This window comes from Dipodomys ordii, unplaced genomic scaffold, assembly GCF_000151885.1.
Source record: "Dipodomys ordii isolate 6190 unplaced genomic scaffold, Dord_2.0 Scaffold54, whole genome shotgun sequence".
Lineage (NCBI taxonomy): Eukaryota > Metazoa > Chordata > Mammalia > Rodentia > Heteromyidae > Dipodomys > Dipodomys ordii.
The window spans coordinates 4,394,684-4,411,338 of record NW_012267270.1 but is presented as its reverse complement, the minus strand read 5'-3'; the positions used below and the strand labels follow the sequence as shown (position 1 = coordinate 4,411,338).

The following is a 16,655-nucleotide window of genomic DNA, read 5'->3' as shown; positions in this document are numbered from 1 at the left end:
CTTCGGGTGTTGGAGGCCTTGATGCCCCGCCCCCTCCGGGGCCCTCCTGGCCCGGTGCCCCCCGCCCCCTTTCTCCCGGGGTACCCCTCCCCGCCCCTCAACATCCCATTAGGGACGCCGGCGACAGCGCCCGAACACTGCCCCCTTTCGTAGGCCAGGATCAAGAAGATCATGCAGACGGACGAAGAGATTGGGAAGGTGGCGGCGGCGGTGCCTGTCATCATCTGTATCCTGCCCGGGGGGGGGGGGAGGCTGGCCGCGATGAGGGGCGTGGGGAGGGCCTGGGACACTCCCCTTTCCCGAGTCCTCCTTGACACCCCACCAGCCCGGGCGCTCGAACTCTTCCTGGAGTCGCTGTTGAAGAAGGCCTGCCAGGTGACCCAGTCCCGGAACGCCAAGACCATGACCACATCCCACTTGTGAGTGGCCTGGGAGCCGGGAGGAGCCGCTGGGAGGCGGTGTCCCCACCGGGAGGGGCCCCGAGGCCGGGCAGAGATGGGGAGGGTTCCTGAGGGTCTGTCCCTCCCACCTTTCCCAGGAAACAGTGCATCGAACTGGAGCAAAAGTTTGACTTCTTGAAGGACTTGGTGGCATCCGTGCCTGACATGCAGGGGGATGGGGAAGACAACCACATGGATGGGGACAAAGGTCCTCGCAGGTGGGTGGCCGGAGCCAAATAGGCAGGTGGGAGAGAACAGGGTTGGGGGCTTCAGAGGGAGTCAGGAGCAGGGAGAGGCCCTTAAGGCAGATATTGTTCCTTCTTGAAGGGGTCGGAAGCCAGGCAGCAGCGGCCGGAAAAATGGTGGAATGGGAAGCAAAGGCAAAGACAAGAAGTTATCGGGGACAGACTCAGAACAGGAGGTAAGTGAAGCCCGCTCCCTCACCCCCAACTCTCAGTCTTCCCCTCATGGTGAGGGGAAGCTGAGCTGGCTGGAGGCCTCCTGTCATCCTTATCTGTGGCCCCCGTGCTTTCTGGGTCTCTGAAGGGTCTCTTTCTGTCTCTGCCACTTTCAGGACTTTGGGCTCCCCATTGATAGATCCCTGCCTTTTCTTGCTTGCTTCCTTTTTGTTGTTGTTGGTGGTGGTGGTCATGGTGCTTGAACTCAGGGCCTGGGCGCTATCCCTGAGCTTTTATGCTCAAGGTCAGTGCTCTACTACTTTGGACCATAGCACCATTTCTGGTTTTCTGGTGGTTAATTGGGCTGGCTTTGAACCATGATCCTCAGATCTCAACCTCCTGAGTAGCTAGGATTATAGGTGTGAGAGGTGTGAGTCAGCAGCACCTGGCTCCCTTCCTTTTCTTGTCAACTTCACCCCTGTTGTGCTCACAGGATGAGTCTGAAGACACAGATACTGATGGGGAAGAAGACACACCACTGCCTCCACCCCAAGCCAGCCACCCTCCTGCCCACTTTCAGAGGTAAGCAGCTCAGGAACACCAAGAAGGGGCTCCCAGACTCCCCAGAGCCATTTGTTTTTTCCCTCTCATCTCCCATGGCCACTTGGTGGTGTTGGGTGTGGTAGACTTGGGGGTCAGAGGGGACAGATGGAGAGGGTGGAATTTTTTTTTTCTTTTTAGAGGTACCAGTGTTCAAACTAGAGCCTCACATTTGCTAAGCAGGTGCTCTACCACTGGAGTCATACCTCTAGCTCCTGAGAAAATCTTAAGACCAGGAGACTGTTCTCTGGGAAGGTCTTCACCTTGATCAGGGGCAGTGGGTGGACCTGGATTAGGACAGTTTGATCTGCTGTAGGCCATAGCTTCTATTTTTACAGAGTATGAGCTCCCTGGGGTTGGAATGGGTTGGGAGCCTGCCTGATTTTCCTACTTTCTGCTCTGCAGCCCTCCGACCCCGTTTATGCCCTTCACCTCTCCTCTGCCTTTGCCTCCGGCACCCCCAGGCCCATCAGCACCTGATGCAGAGGATGAAGAAGACTATGATTCCTAGCGCCTTCTGGCTGTACCCCCTTTTAGTTGGTTTTAGTTATTCTGGGGGGAGGAGAAAGGATGGAGTTGTTCTTAAATTTATTAAAAAAAATAATGAAAGAGCCTGTGTCTTCCCAGCCTTTGTTCAGGGCTTTGTGGTTGCTTTCCCATCATTACCTGCTGGGGTCAGGGTTAGTGGGGGCTAACAGTGGCTGAGGGAAAATGGTGTCAAATGGGGAGACTGGTCACCATGGTGGTGCTGGGCAGCCCCAAGGCATTGAAGAAAGGAAGATGGGGGTGTGGCTGAGGGCCTGAGCCAGTAGGTGCTAGCTCTTTGGGTAGACAGCTTCCCATTGTTCTGTGTGACCTGGGGCAGGCCTCTGCCTTTCCCTGGGCTGCCCTTAAAAGAGACAGGAGGGGGCTGGGAAGATGGCTCAGTGGTAGAGCTCTTGCCTTGCATGCCTGAGGCCCTGGGTTTGATTCCTCAGCACCACATAAGCAAAAAGAAAAAGCTGGAGTGGCTCTGTGGCTCAAGTGGTAGAGCGCTAGCCTTGAGCTGAAGAGCTGAGGGACAGCGCCCAGGCCCAGAGTTCAGGCCCCACAACCGGACCCAAAAAAAAAAAAAAAAGAGACAGGAGGGGTTGGAGGTGTGGCTCAGTTGGTAGAGGGCCAGCCAATGAGTGAAAGCGGCAGGTACCAAGATGGAATCCTGGTCTTGAACCTAAAAAAAAGAAAGTATGTCGTGAAAACTGTGGAACTTTGCACTCAGCACGATGGAGAGCTTGTGGGAAGGAGCAGGAGGGGGTGGTTTTGACCACAGCTTTTGAATGGAGGAGTCTGTCTGTCCATGCTCATTTCTGAGCAGCCTGGAGGTGGCTGCTACATTGCCCCCCTGGGTCCAGAAACATTTCTCTCAAACTCTTGGAGCTAGGGAGGCCTTGGGTTCCTTCCGGTGTTGATGAGGTCACTGGCTTCTTCCTGCCAGAGATATCCAGGGACCTCAGTGACGTCCTGAGAGCGCAGGTGAGGGTGGCAGTGGTCAGAGTACGATGAGGCAGAGAGTATATGGGGAGACTGGGCCTGTTTTGACCGTGGGCTTGACTGAGCACAAGGGTAGAGGGTGGGAATCCATAAGAACCTTTCCCTGGTTCTTTTCTGCAGCCCTTTGGTAGGGATGGGGCTGTTTCCAAGCTGGGAAACATGGGAGAAAGGAGAGGAATTTTCCCTTACAATCAGTTTGGTTGGGATGAATTTGGGGTGTCTGTTGGGCTACTGAGGATGTCAAATGGGTATGTGGACTTGGAGGCCTAGGGCAGGTGTATAGACCTGGAGAGCAGGTGACCTCAGCAGAGAGTAGGGAGGGCCTGCATAGGCTACCCCAGGCCACCTAGATGAGCCATCCAGAGAGAGGACAGACATCCAGTGCCACCAATGGAGAGAAGTCCAGCTCCATGGGACCTTCACAGAGCTGAGGTGAGAAACTCCAGATAAGCCTCACCTGGGTTATGAAGGGACTGAAAGAGAAGTATATGGTAGATGTTTGTTCAGCTTGTGTAAAGCTCTAGGTTCCATCTCTAGCACTGAAGAAAAAAATGAAGACTACAGACTTCAGAGGGGAGGGAGGGGAGAAGATTTCAGGCTTCTAGACAGGAGAGGATCAAGGGACAAGATGGGGAGAAGAGAATTGATATGTTAAAAAAAAATCCAGGCGCCGGTGACTCATGAGTATAATACTAGCTAAATAAATACTAGATTTATTGTTTGGGATGGCTTTGAACCATGATCCTCAGAGCTCAGCCTCCTGAGTAGCTAAGATTACAGGCATGAGCCACCAGCATACAACTGTAGGTTTTTTTTTTTTGTTGTTTCATTTTGTTTTGTCAGTCATAGGGCTTGAACTCTGGGCCTGGGTGCTGTCCCTGAGCTTTTCAGCTCAAGGCTAGTGCTCTACCACTTGAGCCACAGTGCCACTTCCAGTGTTCTAGTGGTTAATTGGAGATAAGAGTCTCACAAATGTTCCTGCCTGGGCTGGCTTTGAACTACGATTCTTAGATCTCAGCCTCCTGAGTAGCTAGAATTACAGGCATGAGCCACTGGCACATGGCTACAGTTTCTTGTTTAGTCTGTTAACACCCATTTTCCCTGCAATTCAGCACTTGCACTCCTTAAATCCCCCAAAGGAAGTAAAGCCCCAATAGACATGTGCAGAGTGCTCCCCGTCTGCCTCAACGAGGAATGGGCACACACGGTAGCCTACGTGTGATAGAAGAACAGCTGGAAGAACAAACTTCTTGCACATATCTTGCAGATGTCTTCTTGAGCAAAAGAAGCCAAACAAAAACAGTGTACCAGATGATGTTATTCATTTCAATAGAGTTCAGGGATAGGCAAAACTAATCAGTGATGGTGGAAATCAGTATAAAAATAATCTAAGTGGTGGGGAGACTCGTAGGCCATAAGAGGCATCTGGAAATACACTATAGCTGGAACTGTGGTAGGTAAAAACATACTCAGTTGTGCACTTAAGACTGTGTATTCTGGGCTGGAAAGGTGGCTCAGTGGTAGAGCGCTTGCCTTGCATGCATGGGGCTCTGGTTTCGATTCTTCAGCACCACATAAGAAAAAAGCCGGAAATGGCACTGTGGCTCAAGTGGTAGAGCACTAGCCTTGAGCTGAAGAGCTGAGGGACAGCGCCCAGACCCAGAGTTCAGTCCCCACGACCAGACCCATTGAAAAAAAAAAAAAGACTGTGTATTCCCTACACTAGATGAGTGGATCCAAGAAATGTGGTAGCTATACACACTGGAACTTTACACAGCCATTAGAATAATATGACATCGTTTTCAGGAAAATGGATGGATCTAGAACAAATCATGTTAAGTGATGTAAGCCAAGCTCAGAGAGACAAAAGGCAAGTTTTCTCTCATATGCAGAAGCTAGATCTAAAATATACCGGGACATGATAAATGATACAGGACGCCAGACATTCAAACACAGTGACACCACGGGAGCTTAGTCTAGGGAGGAACACAAAGGCTCCGTGCCTATGTGCCTCTGATCACGTAAAGTACTTTTCAAAGTGAACTCCAGGAAATGGAAACCAGATTTTTTTCTTTTTGTTTTGTTGGGTTATCTGTCTTTTTGTTGGTTTATCTTTTTGTTTTGTTGGTTTATCTGTCTTTGGGAGGGTAAGGGAAGGTCCAGAAATGGAGGAACAAAGGGTGAACAAATGCAGTGGTGGAAAATGAACTATGCAATTTATGGGTAGGATTGGGAAGGAAAAACTGAGAGACAGCAAGGGAAGAGGTGACATCCAAAAAGAAATGTACTCATTACCTGACTGGTGTAACTGTAACCCCACCTTTATAATACACCTTTATAATAACAAAAAAACACAAACTTGTGTACTTTTGAGCCCAATGACCTGTGGTCCATGCTTGTAATCCCATCTACTCAGGAGGCTGAGATCTAATTATCCAGCAAAAAGCTAAAAGTAGAAGTGTGGCACAAGTGGTAGAGTTCTAGCCTTGAGATCAAAAAAGCCAAGAGAGAATAAGAGGCCCGGTACTGGCGCGCGCACACACACACACACACACACACGATTTGTATACTTTTATATCTTCATAGAAATTCTGCCTCACCAGGTGTCAGTGGCTCACATGCGTAACTTAATAGGCAGAGATCTGAGGATTTCTGTTTAAAGTCAGCCTGGGCAAGAAAGTCCCTGAAACTCTTCCACCACCACCAAAAGCTGGGAGTAGAGCTATGGCTCAAGAGATAAAGTGCTAGCCTTGAGTGAAAAAGTTAATTGCCTGGCCAGGCACCAGTGGCTCAGGCCTATAATCCTAGCTACTCAGGAGGCTGAGATCTGAGGATTGTGGTTCAAAGCCAGTCAGAGCTGGAAACTCCATGAGACTCTTATCTCCAATAAACCACTGGAAAACCAGAAGTGGCGCTGTAGCTCAAGTAGTAGAGCGCTCACCTTGAGCTGAAGAGCTGAAGGACAGTGCTCAGGCCCAGAGTTCAAGCCCCACGACCGACAAAAAAAAAAAAAAAGGATGGTAAGGGGAAACAAAGGAGGAGGCAACAATGCTTGATAAGAAATGTACTCACTATCTTGCCCATGTAATTGTAATCCCTTTGTACGGTATTTTCACAATAAAAAAAAAAGCTATGTGTCCAGCACTCAGACCCTGAGTTCAAGTCCCAGGAGCGGCATACACACAAAAATTATATCTGTCTCTATCTCTGTCTGCCTGTCTGTCTGTCTGTCTGTCTCCTGTTGCACATGAAGCAATGTTCTATGTGGTAGTGATTGTGTGAGCAAAATGTTCTTGGAGTTTGTTTCTAAAGGAGACAATGAAGACCACAAATAGCATGTGAGATGGCAAGTCGTGCTGTGCATAAGGAGGAGGAAGGGCAGCTCAGACGGGGTGAGATTTCAGTAGAAACCCCAGGAAACGAGGAAGAAGAAGGAAGCCACCTGGCTGTCGGTAGAGAGGGCTCCAGGTGGAACAGCTGGAGCAGCAAGGAGGCAGGCCAGGGAATTGCACGGATTCTATGTGGCCAGGGGATTGGCACGGATTCTATGTGGATTCTATTATTCTGCCAGTCTCTCTGTGCCCACCTCCACCCTACCACCTGCCACGCGCTCCATTTCCTCTACTGCCACCCACGTCTCTGTCCTGCCTTGGCTGAGCAGTGTTTTTGTGGCACTGACAGCAGTGCTCTCCTTCCCTCCTTCCCTCTCCCTTTCCCTCTCTCTTTCCATCTCCCTCTCCGTTTTTTCTCTCCCTCTCTTTTGCTAGTACTGGGGCTTGAACTCAGGGCCCAGGCACTGTCCCTTAGCTTTCTTACTCAAGGCTTGGTATTCTCTACCACCTGAGCCACAGTTCCACTTCTGGTTTTTTGGTGGTTCATTGGAGATAAGAGGCCAAGTGAGCCGGGCGCCGGTGTCACGCCTGTAATCCTAGCTACTCAGGGGGCTGAGATCTGAGGATCACAGTTCAAAGCCAGCCTGGGCAGGAAAGTCTATGAAACTCTTATCTCCAATAAACCACCAGAAAACCGGAAGTGGCAAGGTAGCTCAAGTGGTAGAGCACTTGCCTTGAGCGGAATGCTGAGGGACAGCGCTCAGGCCCAGGGTTCAAGCCCCAAGACCAAAAAAAAAAAAAAGAGGCCCAGGGACTTTCTTGCCTAGTCTGGCTTTGAACTGTGATCCTCAGATCTCAACCTCTTGAGTATCTAGGATTACAGGCGTGAGTCACCAGTGCTCATCTGGCAATAGCTCTTTAGAGCCCAGAAGCTGTGTAGAGTGGGGAGAAGGCAGTGGGGTGAAGCCCTACCTCACACCTGCCCAGGTGGATATTGACTGGGGCCCGAGGCTAGGGAGGGGGTGGAGGGAGAAGAACTGGAAGATTCAGTGGCTTTACCCACCCAACTCTGGCTTCTCCCTCGGCCTGGAGCTCAGGGACCTGACAGCTCCTTCACCTCTCTAGGATTCACTGCCACCCCCACCGTGGGGGTCAGTGCTTCCTCCCTGTATCCAGGCCCTGAGTTCAAGCCCCAACACTGACACAAAAAAAAGTCAGACCACTGACCCTGGGGAGAATAGGGGTAAAGGGAAGTCTATGCATTCTCTGGGAGTGTTAATTAAAGGGATTTTTTTTTCTTCTTAGCTTCAATGCCCTGTCAGGTTTCCTGGGTAAAACCTCTCACAAATAGAAAGATGCATCCTAGACATGGTTAGAGGTGAGTAAAAAAAGCTAAGGGAGGGCTGGGAAGGTGGCTTTGTGATAGAGTGCTTGCCTAGCATGCAGGAAGCCCTGAGTTTGATTCCTCAGTATCACATCAACAGAAAAATCCAGAAGTGAGACTGTGGCTCACTGAAGCTGAAGGTCAGAATCCAAACCCTGAGTTCAAACCCTAGTACCATGTACACACACACACACACACACACACACACACACACACACACACTAAAAGAGAGTCTTTTCAAGCTTACTGCTGACATAGTACCATAAACAAACCAAGGAGCACAAGCTGCTTTAGCCTGTGCACTGTATGATCAAAAAAAGAAAGAAAGAGGGCTGGGAAGGTAGCTCAGTGGTAGAGTGCTTGCCTTGCATGCATGAGGCCCTGGGTTCGATTCCTCAGCACCACATAAGAAAAAAGCCGAAAGTGGCGCTGTGGCTCAAGTGGTAGAGCACTAGCGTTGAGCTGAAGAGCTGAGAGACAGCGCCCAGGCCCAGAGTTCAGGTCCCACGACTGGATTCCAAAAAACAAAGAAAGAAAGAAAGGAAGGAGGGAGCGAGGGAGGAGGAAGGAGGGAGGTGGGGGGGGAGGGGAGAGAGGGAGGGAATGAAGGAAGGAAGGAAGGAAGGAAGGAAGGAAGGAAGGAAGGGAGGGAGGGAGGAAGGAAGGAAGGAAGGAAGACACTATCAGGTATCTTTCAGAATGAACTGACTTATTTCCCCCAAGAGGGAAGCAAACCATGGCCCTGCCAGGTGTGCGGCTAGCATAAAGGTTTGACTGCAATCACTTAACAAACATTCACTGAACAGCTGCTCAGGGCCCTTCCCTAGCCTGCTCCTGCTCTGCAGAGGCCAAAAACCACCACAGTCATGGCTGTCCTGTAATGCCACCAGGCAAGGTGGCAAGAGGCACCAAAAGTCTACAACACTCAATGGTCAGGTATAGATAGGAGCCATGAAGAAAAAAAAAGCCACACACAGAGACAGGAGAGAGCAAGGGTCACAAGGGCACAGATCAGTGCTGGACAGGATAGCTGGGTAGGCAAGTGTATAGTTGGGGCCTTGCATGGGCGGGGCCTTGTGGGGGCCAGGCCTGGGTTATGGGATGGGGAAGCTGCCTGCCCTGATATCCCAAGATGGTTTTTCTTTCCCTTCTCCTGTTTCAAGTTTTGCTTCAGTCTTAAAAGTTCACATCCTACCATTGTCTTTTTTTTGTTGTTGTTGGTCGTGGGGCTTGAACTCTGGGCCTGGGCGCTGTCCCTCAGCTCTTCAGCTCAAGGCCAGTGCTCTACCACTTGAGCTACCGCGCCACTTCCAGCTTTCTGTTGGTTTATTGGAGATAGGAGTCTCAAGGTCTTTCCTGCCTGGGCTGGCTTTGAACCTCGATCCTCAGATCTCAGCCTCCTGAGTAGCTAGGATTACAGGCGTGAGCCACCAACACCCGGCCCCCTACCATTGTCTTAAGTCATCTCTGACATAACAAGAAAGTGAATCAGTTTTGGGGTAGTGAATCGATACTGGGGTAGTTGTTTTCTCTGCACCATTTGTTGAAAAGACTTCCCATTGGCCTTAAGACCATCGTCTAAAATCAATAGATCAAAATGTAAGGGCTCTTACATTTATGGACTTTCAATTCTATCTCATTGGCTTATCTGTCTATCCTATTCTTTGTAAATGTAGTAATACTTCACTGATTGCCAAACATTGTGAAGTTTAGATTTTTTTTTTTTGGTGACAATGGGTTTGCTGAATGGCATAAATGTGTATATTTACCCTATTCCCAGTATATCCGAGGTGAGTCCACTAAGAACAAGGAAGATGAAATAAAAACTAGAAGTGGGAAATAGAAATGGAGAACCAAGATTATGAAATGTAACTGGAATGAGAAAAGAAAGATCAGGAACAAGAACATAAATATACAAATACATAGACCCTAAAGGCCAATAAGAGGCTTTATGAGTTGAATGATCAATTTTGGCTCTGAACTTCATGGCAGCCAAACAAAACAAAACAAAACAAAAAACAAACATAGTAACTTTTTTTTTCCAGAGCAGACAGAATATACAAGTTTCTCATTGTAAAGAAAAAAATTTCGGGGCTGGGAAGGTGGCTCAGTGGTAGAGCGCATGCCTTGCATGCATGAGGCCCTGGGTTCGATTCCTCAGCACCACATAAGCAAAAAGAAAAAAACTGGAAGTGGCGCTGTGGCTCAAGTGGTAGAGCGCTAGCCTTGAGCTGAAGAGCTGAGGGACAGCGCCCAGGCCCAAAGTTCAGGCCCCATAACCAGAAAAAAAAAAATTTCTTTTTGCCAGTCCTGGGGCTTGAACTCAGGGCCTGGGCACTGTCCCAAGTGCTCAAGATTAGCGCTCTACCACTTGAACCACAGTGCCACTCTGGGCTTTTTCTGTGTATGTGGTACTGAGGAATGGAACCCAGGGCTTCATGCATGCTAGGCAAGCACTCTACCACTAAGCCACATTTCCAGTCTCAAGAAGAAAATAATTTTTTCCTAAACTATGGCCAAAGGGCAAGTTTCCTGTGGGGCTGGCCCTGGCCAGTTCCCACAGCCTGGGTCTGCGATGGGCCTCTTAGATGTGTCTTTGGAGAATGGGCCTAGGGAACCAGTAGGTTGCTGCATTCAGTTGTGAGTTCTTGGCCTTGCCTTGACCTCTCAGTGGCTTTTGCCACAGTCACTTCACTCTTGGGTAAAAGGCATTCTTCAGCTGGCAGGGAGCCCGTGTTTGCTCAGCAATCTTCTTTCTCACAGGCTGCTACATCTGGTCTCCAAGGCCATCTGGTCTCTTTGACCTCTCCTAACCACTAAACAGCCACAGATCTAGAACCATCTCTCTCTCTTTTTTTTTTTTTGTTCTAATGCTAAGGCTTAAACTCAGGACCTAGACACTTAGCTTTTTTTTTTTTTTCTTCTCAAGGCTGGTGTTTGATCGCTTGAGCCCTACCTTCATTTGTAGCTTTTTTTTTTTTTTGGTGGTTAACTGGAGGTAAGAATCTCAGACTTTCCTAGGCTGGCTTCCCACCACAATCCTCAGATCCTGAGTAGCTAGGATTACGAGCCTGGCTAATCTGACTTCTGCTCTGTGGTCTTTCCCCTGTGTTCCTCAGCCCAAGTCCTCCAGTCTTTCTCCCAGACAAGTCTTGTTTCTATCCTGGGCCCTCCTCTGTGATTTCTCCTTCGCAGCCAGACAGGGGAATGGGCCTCTGACTGCCCTCTGTTCCTTAAAAGTCCTGAAGTCACTAAAGAAATCTCCTAGCCAGCTCTAGTGGCTCATGCCTGTAATCCTTTCTATTCAGGAGGCTGAGACCTCAAGGATGGAATTTCAAAGCTAACCTGGGCTTAAAAAGTCCTCTAGACCCTTATCTTCAATTAACCATCAAAAACAAGGACTGGAGGCATGGCCACGTGATAGAGCATTGGCCAAGTGAGCAAACCAAATAAGTGTGAGACTCTGAGTTCAAATTCCAGTTATCCCCCCCCAAATCAAAAAAAAAAAAACGGAGGAAAGAAATTAGTTAATGCCCAGTCTGGCTGGAAATATGGCTTAGTGGTAGAGTGCTTTCCCAGCATACATGAAACCCTGGGTTCCATTCCTTAGTACCACATAAACAGAAAAAGCCCAGACTGGCACTGTGGCTCAAGTAGTAGAGTGCTAGCATTGAGCAAAAAGAAGCTCAGGGATGGTTCCCAGGCCCTGAGGTCAAGCTCCTGGACTACTAAAAACAAACAAACAAAAAAACCACCAATGGGGCTGGGAAGGTGGCTCAGTGGTAGAGCACTTGCCTTGCATGCATGAGGCCCTGGGTTCAATCCCCCAGCACCACATAAGCAAAAAGAAAAAAGCTGGAAGTGGTGCTGTGGCTCAAGTGGTAGAGCGCTAGCCTTGAGCTGAAGAGCTGAGGGACAGCACCCAGGCCCAGAGTTCAGGCCCCACAACCAGACCCCCACCCAAAAAAGAGACCCATCAAAACCCACAAAACACTAAAGCAAAAATGCCCAGTCCTCTGTAAGAGCCACATTTTTTTTAATGTATTTTTTTGTCAGTCATGGGGCTTAGACTCTGGGCCTAGATACTGTCCCTCAGTTCTTCAGCTCAAGGCTAGCGCTCTACCACTTGAGCCACAGCACCACTTCCAGCTTTTTCGGCTTATTTGGTGCTAAGGAATTGAACCCAAGGTCTCATGCATGCGAGACAAGCATGCTACCACTGAGCCACCTTCCCAGCCTAGGAGCCACATTTCTGAACTTGATTTACAAGGAAATGCTCGCTGCTTTCCTGGCCTTTGCAGCCCTGCTGAAGAGTCTGCCCTGCTCTGCCCCTCCCCAGCTGGCTCTACTTCTTCAGCCTTCTGAGTCACCACAGAGACACAAAGGGAAAAGGAAGGGAAAAGGAAGGGAAGGGAATGGAAGGGGAGGGGAGGGAAGGGAAGGGAAGGGGAGGGGAGGGGAGGGGAGGAGATGGAAGGGGAGGGGAGGGACGGGAAGGGAAGGTGAGAAGGAAGGGAAAGAGGAAGAAAGGGAGGGAGGAAAGGAAGGAGGAGAGGAAGAAAGGAGGGAAGGGAGGGAAGGAAAGGAAGGCATTTGCATGATGGGTGCTGGGTAACTGTTCATGGGTGATTATGTATGACAGAGTTAATAGCTACTTCCTAGGGGTCCCCCAACAGTCCTCTCAGAGTTTCATTGTGGGCTCCCCTGTCCCCTGCAAGTCTGGGAAGTGGACGGGGCTCTTTTGGGCTGTTCCAACCCACACAGACTCTCTCTTGGGAGCCTCACATTACAGTGCTACTTTCTGCCTTACTTCTAGCAACTCCCCTTGCAGACAGGACCCGTCCTTTCTGGGGCTGCCTGTACTGCTCACCCACTGGACTCTAGGGCTTTGGAGAGCCCCTCAGCCTTCCAGGTGGCTTGTAGCACATTTAGGGTAGCTGCTCACTGGTTGTGGTGCTGCATACCTGGAGTTCTATCACTCAAAGGTGGAGCAGCAAGGGCTAATATTCTTTTGTATATGTTGAAAGATTTTTTTCATAATTAAACTTTACTATTAAAAAAAACAGCAACAAGGCCAGGCGCCGGTGGCTCACGCCTGTAATCCTAGCTAGTCAGGAGGCTGAGATCTGATGATCATGGTTCAAAGCCAGCCTGGGCAGGAAAGACCCTGAGACTCTTATCTCCAATAAACCACTCAGAAAACTGGAAGTGGTACAGTGGCTTAAGTGGCAGAGTGCTAGCCTTGAGCTGAAGAGCTGAGGGACAGCGCCCAGGCCCAGAGTTCAAGCCCCATGACCGAAAAAAAAAAAAAAAAAAAACAGCAACAAGGGAATTGAATATAGTGGCTCATGCTTATAATTCTATCTGCTTTGGAGGCAGAGATCTGAAGGTTCTGGGTTCCAGGATAACTTAGGCAAAAAGTTAATGAAACCCTATCTCAGCAAACAAGATGGATATGGCGGTTCACATCTGAGACCGCAGCTACTTGATGGGAAAAGGTGAGAGGATCCTGGTCTGAGGCTGTCCCCAAGCAAAAAGGAGTGACCCTACCTGAAAAATAATAGAGGGGCTGGGAAGGTGGCTCAGTGGTAGAGTGTCTGCCTTGTATGCATTGAGGCCCTGGGTTCAATTCCTGAGCACCACATAAGCAGAAACAGTCAGAAGTAGTGCTATGGATCAAGTAGTAGGGTGCTAGCCTTGAGCTGAAGAGCTGAGGGACAGCGCCCGGGCCCAGAGTTCAAGCTCCACTACCGACAAAAAAAAAAAGAAAAGAAAAAAGAAAAGGACAGAGGGCAAGGCTCCAGTTGTAAAATGCAGGATGTGAGTTCAAATCACAATTCTGTCAAAAATCACAGCCACCCTCTCCCCCCCAAAAAAGAGCTGGGGATATAGCTCAGTGGTAGAGCACATTGCTTAGCATGTACAAATCTCTTGGTTTGATACCAGCACTGAAAAAAGATGTAGCTCCCTAGACACCTGGGGACTCATCAGAATAGCAGCTCTTTCCAAATGTCATTGGAGTTGAGGCATAGATAGGGTGGTAGAGCACCAGTCAATGAGCAAAAGCATCAGATACTGAATTCAAGTCCCAGTCAGACACACACAAAAATCAATGTCATCACCAACTTCCTTTTTCAAAATCCATCATTGATCCCTTCATACTCTTGATCTGGATGAGGGCTTAAAAAGTGACAGGCGTGTGCTGGTGGCTCACACCTGTAATTCTAGCTACTTAGGAGTCTGAGATCTGAGGATTGAGGTTCAAAGCCAGCCCAGCAGCAAAGTCTGTGAGATTCTTATCATCAATGAAAGGAAGTGGAGCTGTGGCTCAAAGTGGTAAAGCTAAGAGACAGTACCCAGACCCTGAGTTCCAGCCACTTGATCATCAACAGCAACAACAAAGTGATAAAACAATCCTAGCAGCTGGGCACTGGTGGCTCACGCCTGTAATCCTAACTACTCAGGATGCTAAGATCTGAGGACCATGGTTCAAAGCCAGCTCGGGCAGGAAAGTCTGGGAGACTCTTATCTCCAATAAAAACCACTAGAAAACTGGAAGTGGCGCATGGCTCAAGTGGTAGAGTGCTTGCCTTGAGCTGAAGAGTTGAGGAACAGCGCCCAAGCCCCGAGTTTAAACCCCATGACCGACCAAAACAAACAAACAAAAAACCCAAAAAACAAAAAACAATCCTAGCTTAGTGGTTCATACTTTTTTTTTTTTTGGGTCCGGTGGTGGGGTCTGAACTCTGGGCCTGGGCGCTGTCCCTCAGCTCTTCAGCTCAAGGCTAGCGCTCTACCACTTGAGCCACAGCGCCACTTCCGGTTTTTTTCTTTTTGCTTATGTGGTGCTGAGCAATCGAACCCAGGGCCTCATGCATGCAAGGCAAGCGCTCTACTACTGAGCCACCTTCCCAACCCCAGTGGTTCATACTTGTAATCCCTCACTCAGGAGGTTGAGGCAGAACTATGAGTTCAAGGATTGCCTTAACTTGAGTGCCTAACTCAAAAAAGGGGGGCAAAATGCTATCTATGATAGTTAATTTTAGTGTCCATTTCACTGGATTGAGGAATTGGTAAACTGAGGCTAGTTCCAGATTAGTGTGAATGGGGAAGATTTGCCCTCAGTGTAGGCAGTATCATCCTCTTAGCTGGAGGCAGAAGGCATAGATGCCAAAGGAGAATCAGATAGACTTTTCTACTGCCTTAGGCACCCAAGTCTAGGCTCTCTGGCCTTTGAACTAAAACACTAGACACAGGATCTTGGCCTCACACTAGAGTTACCCCACTTGCTCCCCTGATTCTGAAGCCTTCAAAAGATGGCCTAAGCCACCCTAGTGGTGGCTCTTCCTGGGACTATTTTTTGTCGGTTGTAGGGCTTGAACTCTGGGCTTGGGCACTGTCCTTCAGCTCTTCAGGTCAAGGCTAGTGCCTACCACTTGAGCCACAGTGTCACTTCCGGTTTTCTGGTGGTTTATTGGAGATAAGAGTCTCATGGACTTTCCTGCCCTGGCTAGCTTTTTTTTAAAAAAATAATTGTTAGGGCTGGGAAGGTGGCTCAGTGGTAGAGTGCTTGCCTTGCATGCCTGAGGCCCTGGGTTCGATTCCTCAGCACCACATAAGCAAAATGAAAAAAGCTGGAAGTGGCACTGTGGCTCAAGTGGTAGAGCGCTAGCCTTGAGCTGAAGAGCTAAGGGACAGCGCCCAGGCCCAGAGTTCAGGCCCCACAACAGGACCCAAAAAAAAAAAAAAGAGAAAAAATAATTGTTAATATATTTTTATTTTATTTTTTTTAAATTTTATTGTGAAAATACTGTACAGAGGGGTTACAATTACATGGGCAAGATAATGAGTACATTTCTTATCAAGCATTGTAGCTTCCTCCTTTGTTTTTCCTTCCCATCCTCCCCCTGTCCTCCCACCCAATCCTCCTCGCTCCCCCTACCTCCCCCTGCACCAAAGTTGGAAAAAAAATGGTTAGAGGCCACGAAGTCGGTGGCAATGCCTTAACCATATGTGTGTTGTCAGGCCCAAGGGCCTCTTCCATCCTTGTCAAGGGGAATGCTAACCTTCTCTCCTTTCATACAACACCCTGGCTAGCTTTGAACTGCCATCCTCCTAGGAGCTAGGATTACAGGCATGAGACCCTGGGGCCCAGCTCTGAGGACCCTTTGAGATGGCAAGCCCTCAGGTTACTTTTACAAGTGATGGGCAGACATGGGCCTGTTGAGGGCAGAAGACTTACCCTAGGTCCCACAAGGCTCTGTGTCCCACAAGGCTCTGTGTCTGGTTCTCAAATCCTGGTGAATTCTTCCCCTGGAAGGAAGTCAGCCTCACCTCCCCTGGCTGAGCCCTACAGGGCATACTTTTTGCCAGAGTCCTTCAGACTAGACAAGGACTAGTTGCCATGGAGATGACCAGGCAGGTAGTTCCAGGACAGCAGGTGGGGGCGGGGCAAAAGGAGGACATCGCTATGCAAAACCCCCATCAACAGTTGGTCAGGGCCACTTCCAGGAGACCCAAGCAGGATCTGCTGTCACAGGCTCCAGGGAAAACAAAAGGGCTGATCAAGTTTCTGTCCAGCCTCTCCCAGAGAGGACAGGTGAGAGGGAAAGGGGCAGCGTGTGGATGTGTGTAGGAGGGTGACTTCTAACTGCCCAGTGGCAGGTGGGCATCTGAAGGCAGGAGAAGCCAGGGCTGAGTGAGGCTCGGAGAAGAAGCTATGAGACTGGAACTCAGGTTTAGGTGACAGGGACGCTGGAGGAGGAAACTTAAAGGGTATGGGATGAAGATGATGAATTAAAAAGTAATTTGGGGCCGGGCGCTGGGGGCTCACGCCTGTAATCCCAGCTACTCAGGAGGCTGAGATCTGAGGGTCGCGGTTCAAAGCCAGCCCGGGCAGGAGAGACCGTGAGACTCCTATCTCCAATAAACCACCAGAAAACCGGAAGTGGCGCTGTAGCTCAAGTGGTAG

General features: G+C 49.4%; 2 protein-coding genes across 2 annotated transcripts in view; both read left to right on the top strand.

Moving 5' to 3' along the window:
* The first annotated feature begins 121 nt into the window (after positions 1 to 121).
* On the top strand, positions 122 to 2,077 carry Drap1 (DR1-associated protein 1 (negative cofactor 2 alpha)). Its single transcript, XM_013020952.1, has 6 exons — positions 122 to 226; positions 326 to 419; positions 539 to 658; positions 768 to 861; positions 1,332 to 1,420; positions 1,844 to 2,077. Exons 1-6 carry the CDS (start codon positions 172 to 174, stop codon positions 1,947 to 1,949), a joined length of 558 nt encoding a protein of 185 aa, XP_012876406.1. The 5' UTR covers positions 122 to 171; the 3' UTR covers positions 1,950 to 2,077.
* A 14,077-nt stretch (positions 2,078 to 16,154) lies between these two features.
* Tsga10ip (testis specific, 10 interacting protein) overlaps positions 16,155 to 16,655 on the top strand; it is a 10,548-nt gene continuing 10,047 nt past the window's right edge. The window contains exon 1 of the mRNA XM_013020897.1: positions 16,155 to 16,283. Within this exon, the coding sequence (XP_012876351.1) occupies positions 16,155 to 16,283 (129 nt within the window). The remainder of the gene's footprint in view (positions 16,284 to 16,655) is intronic.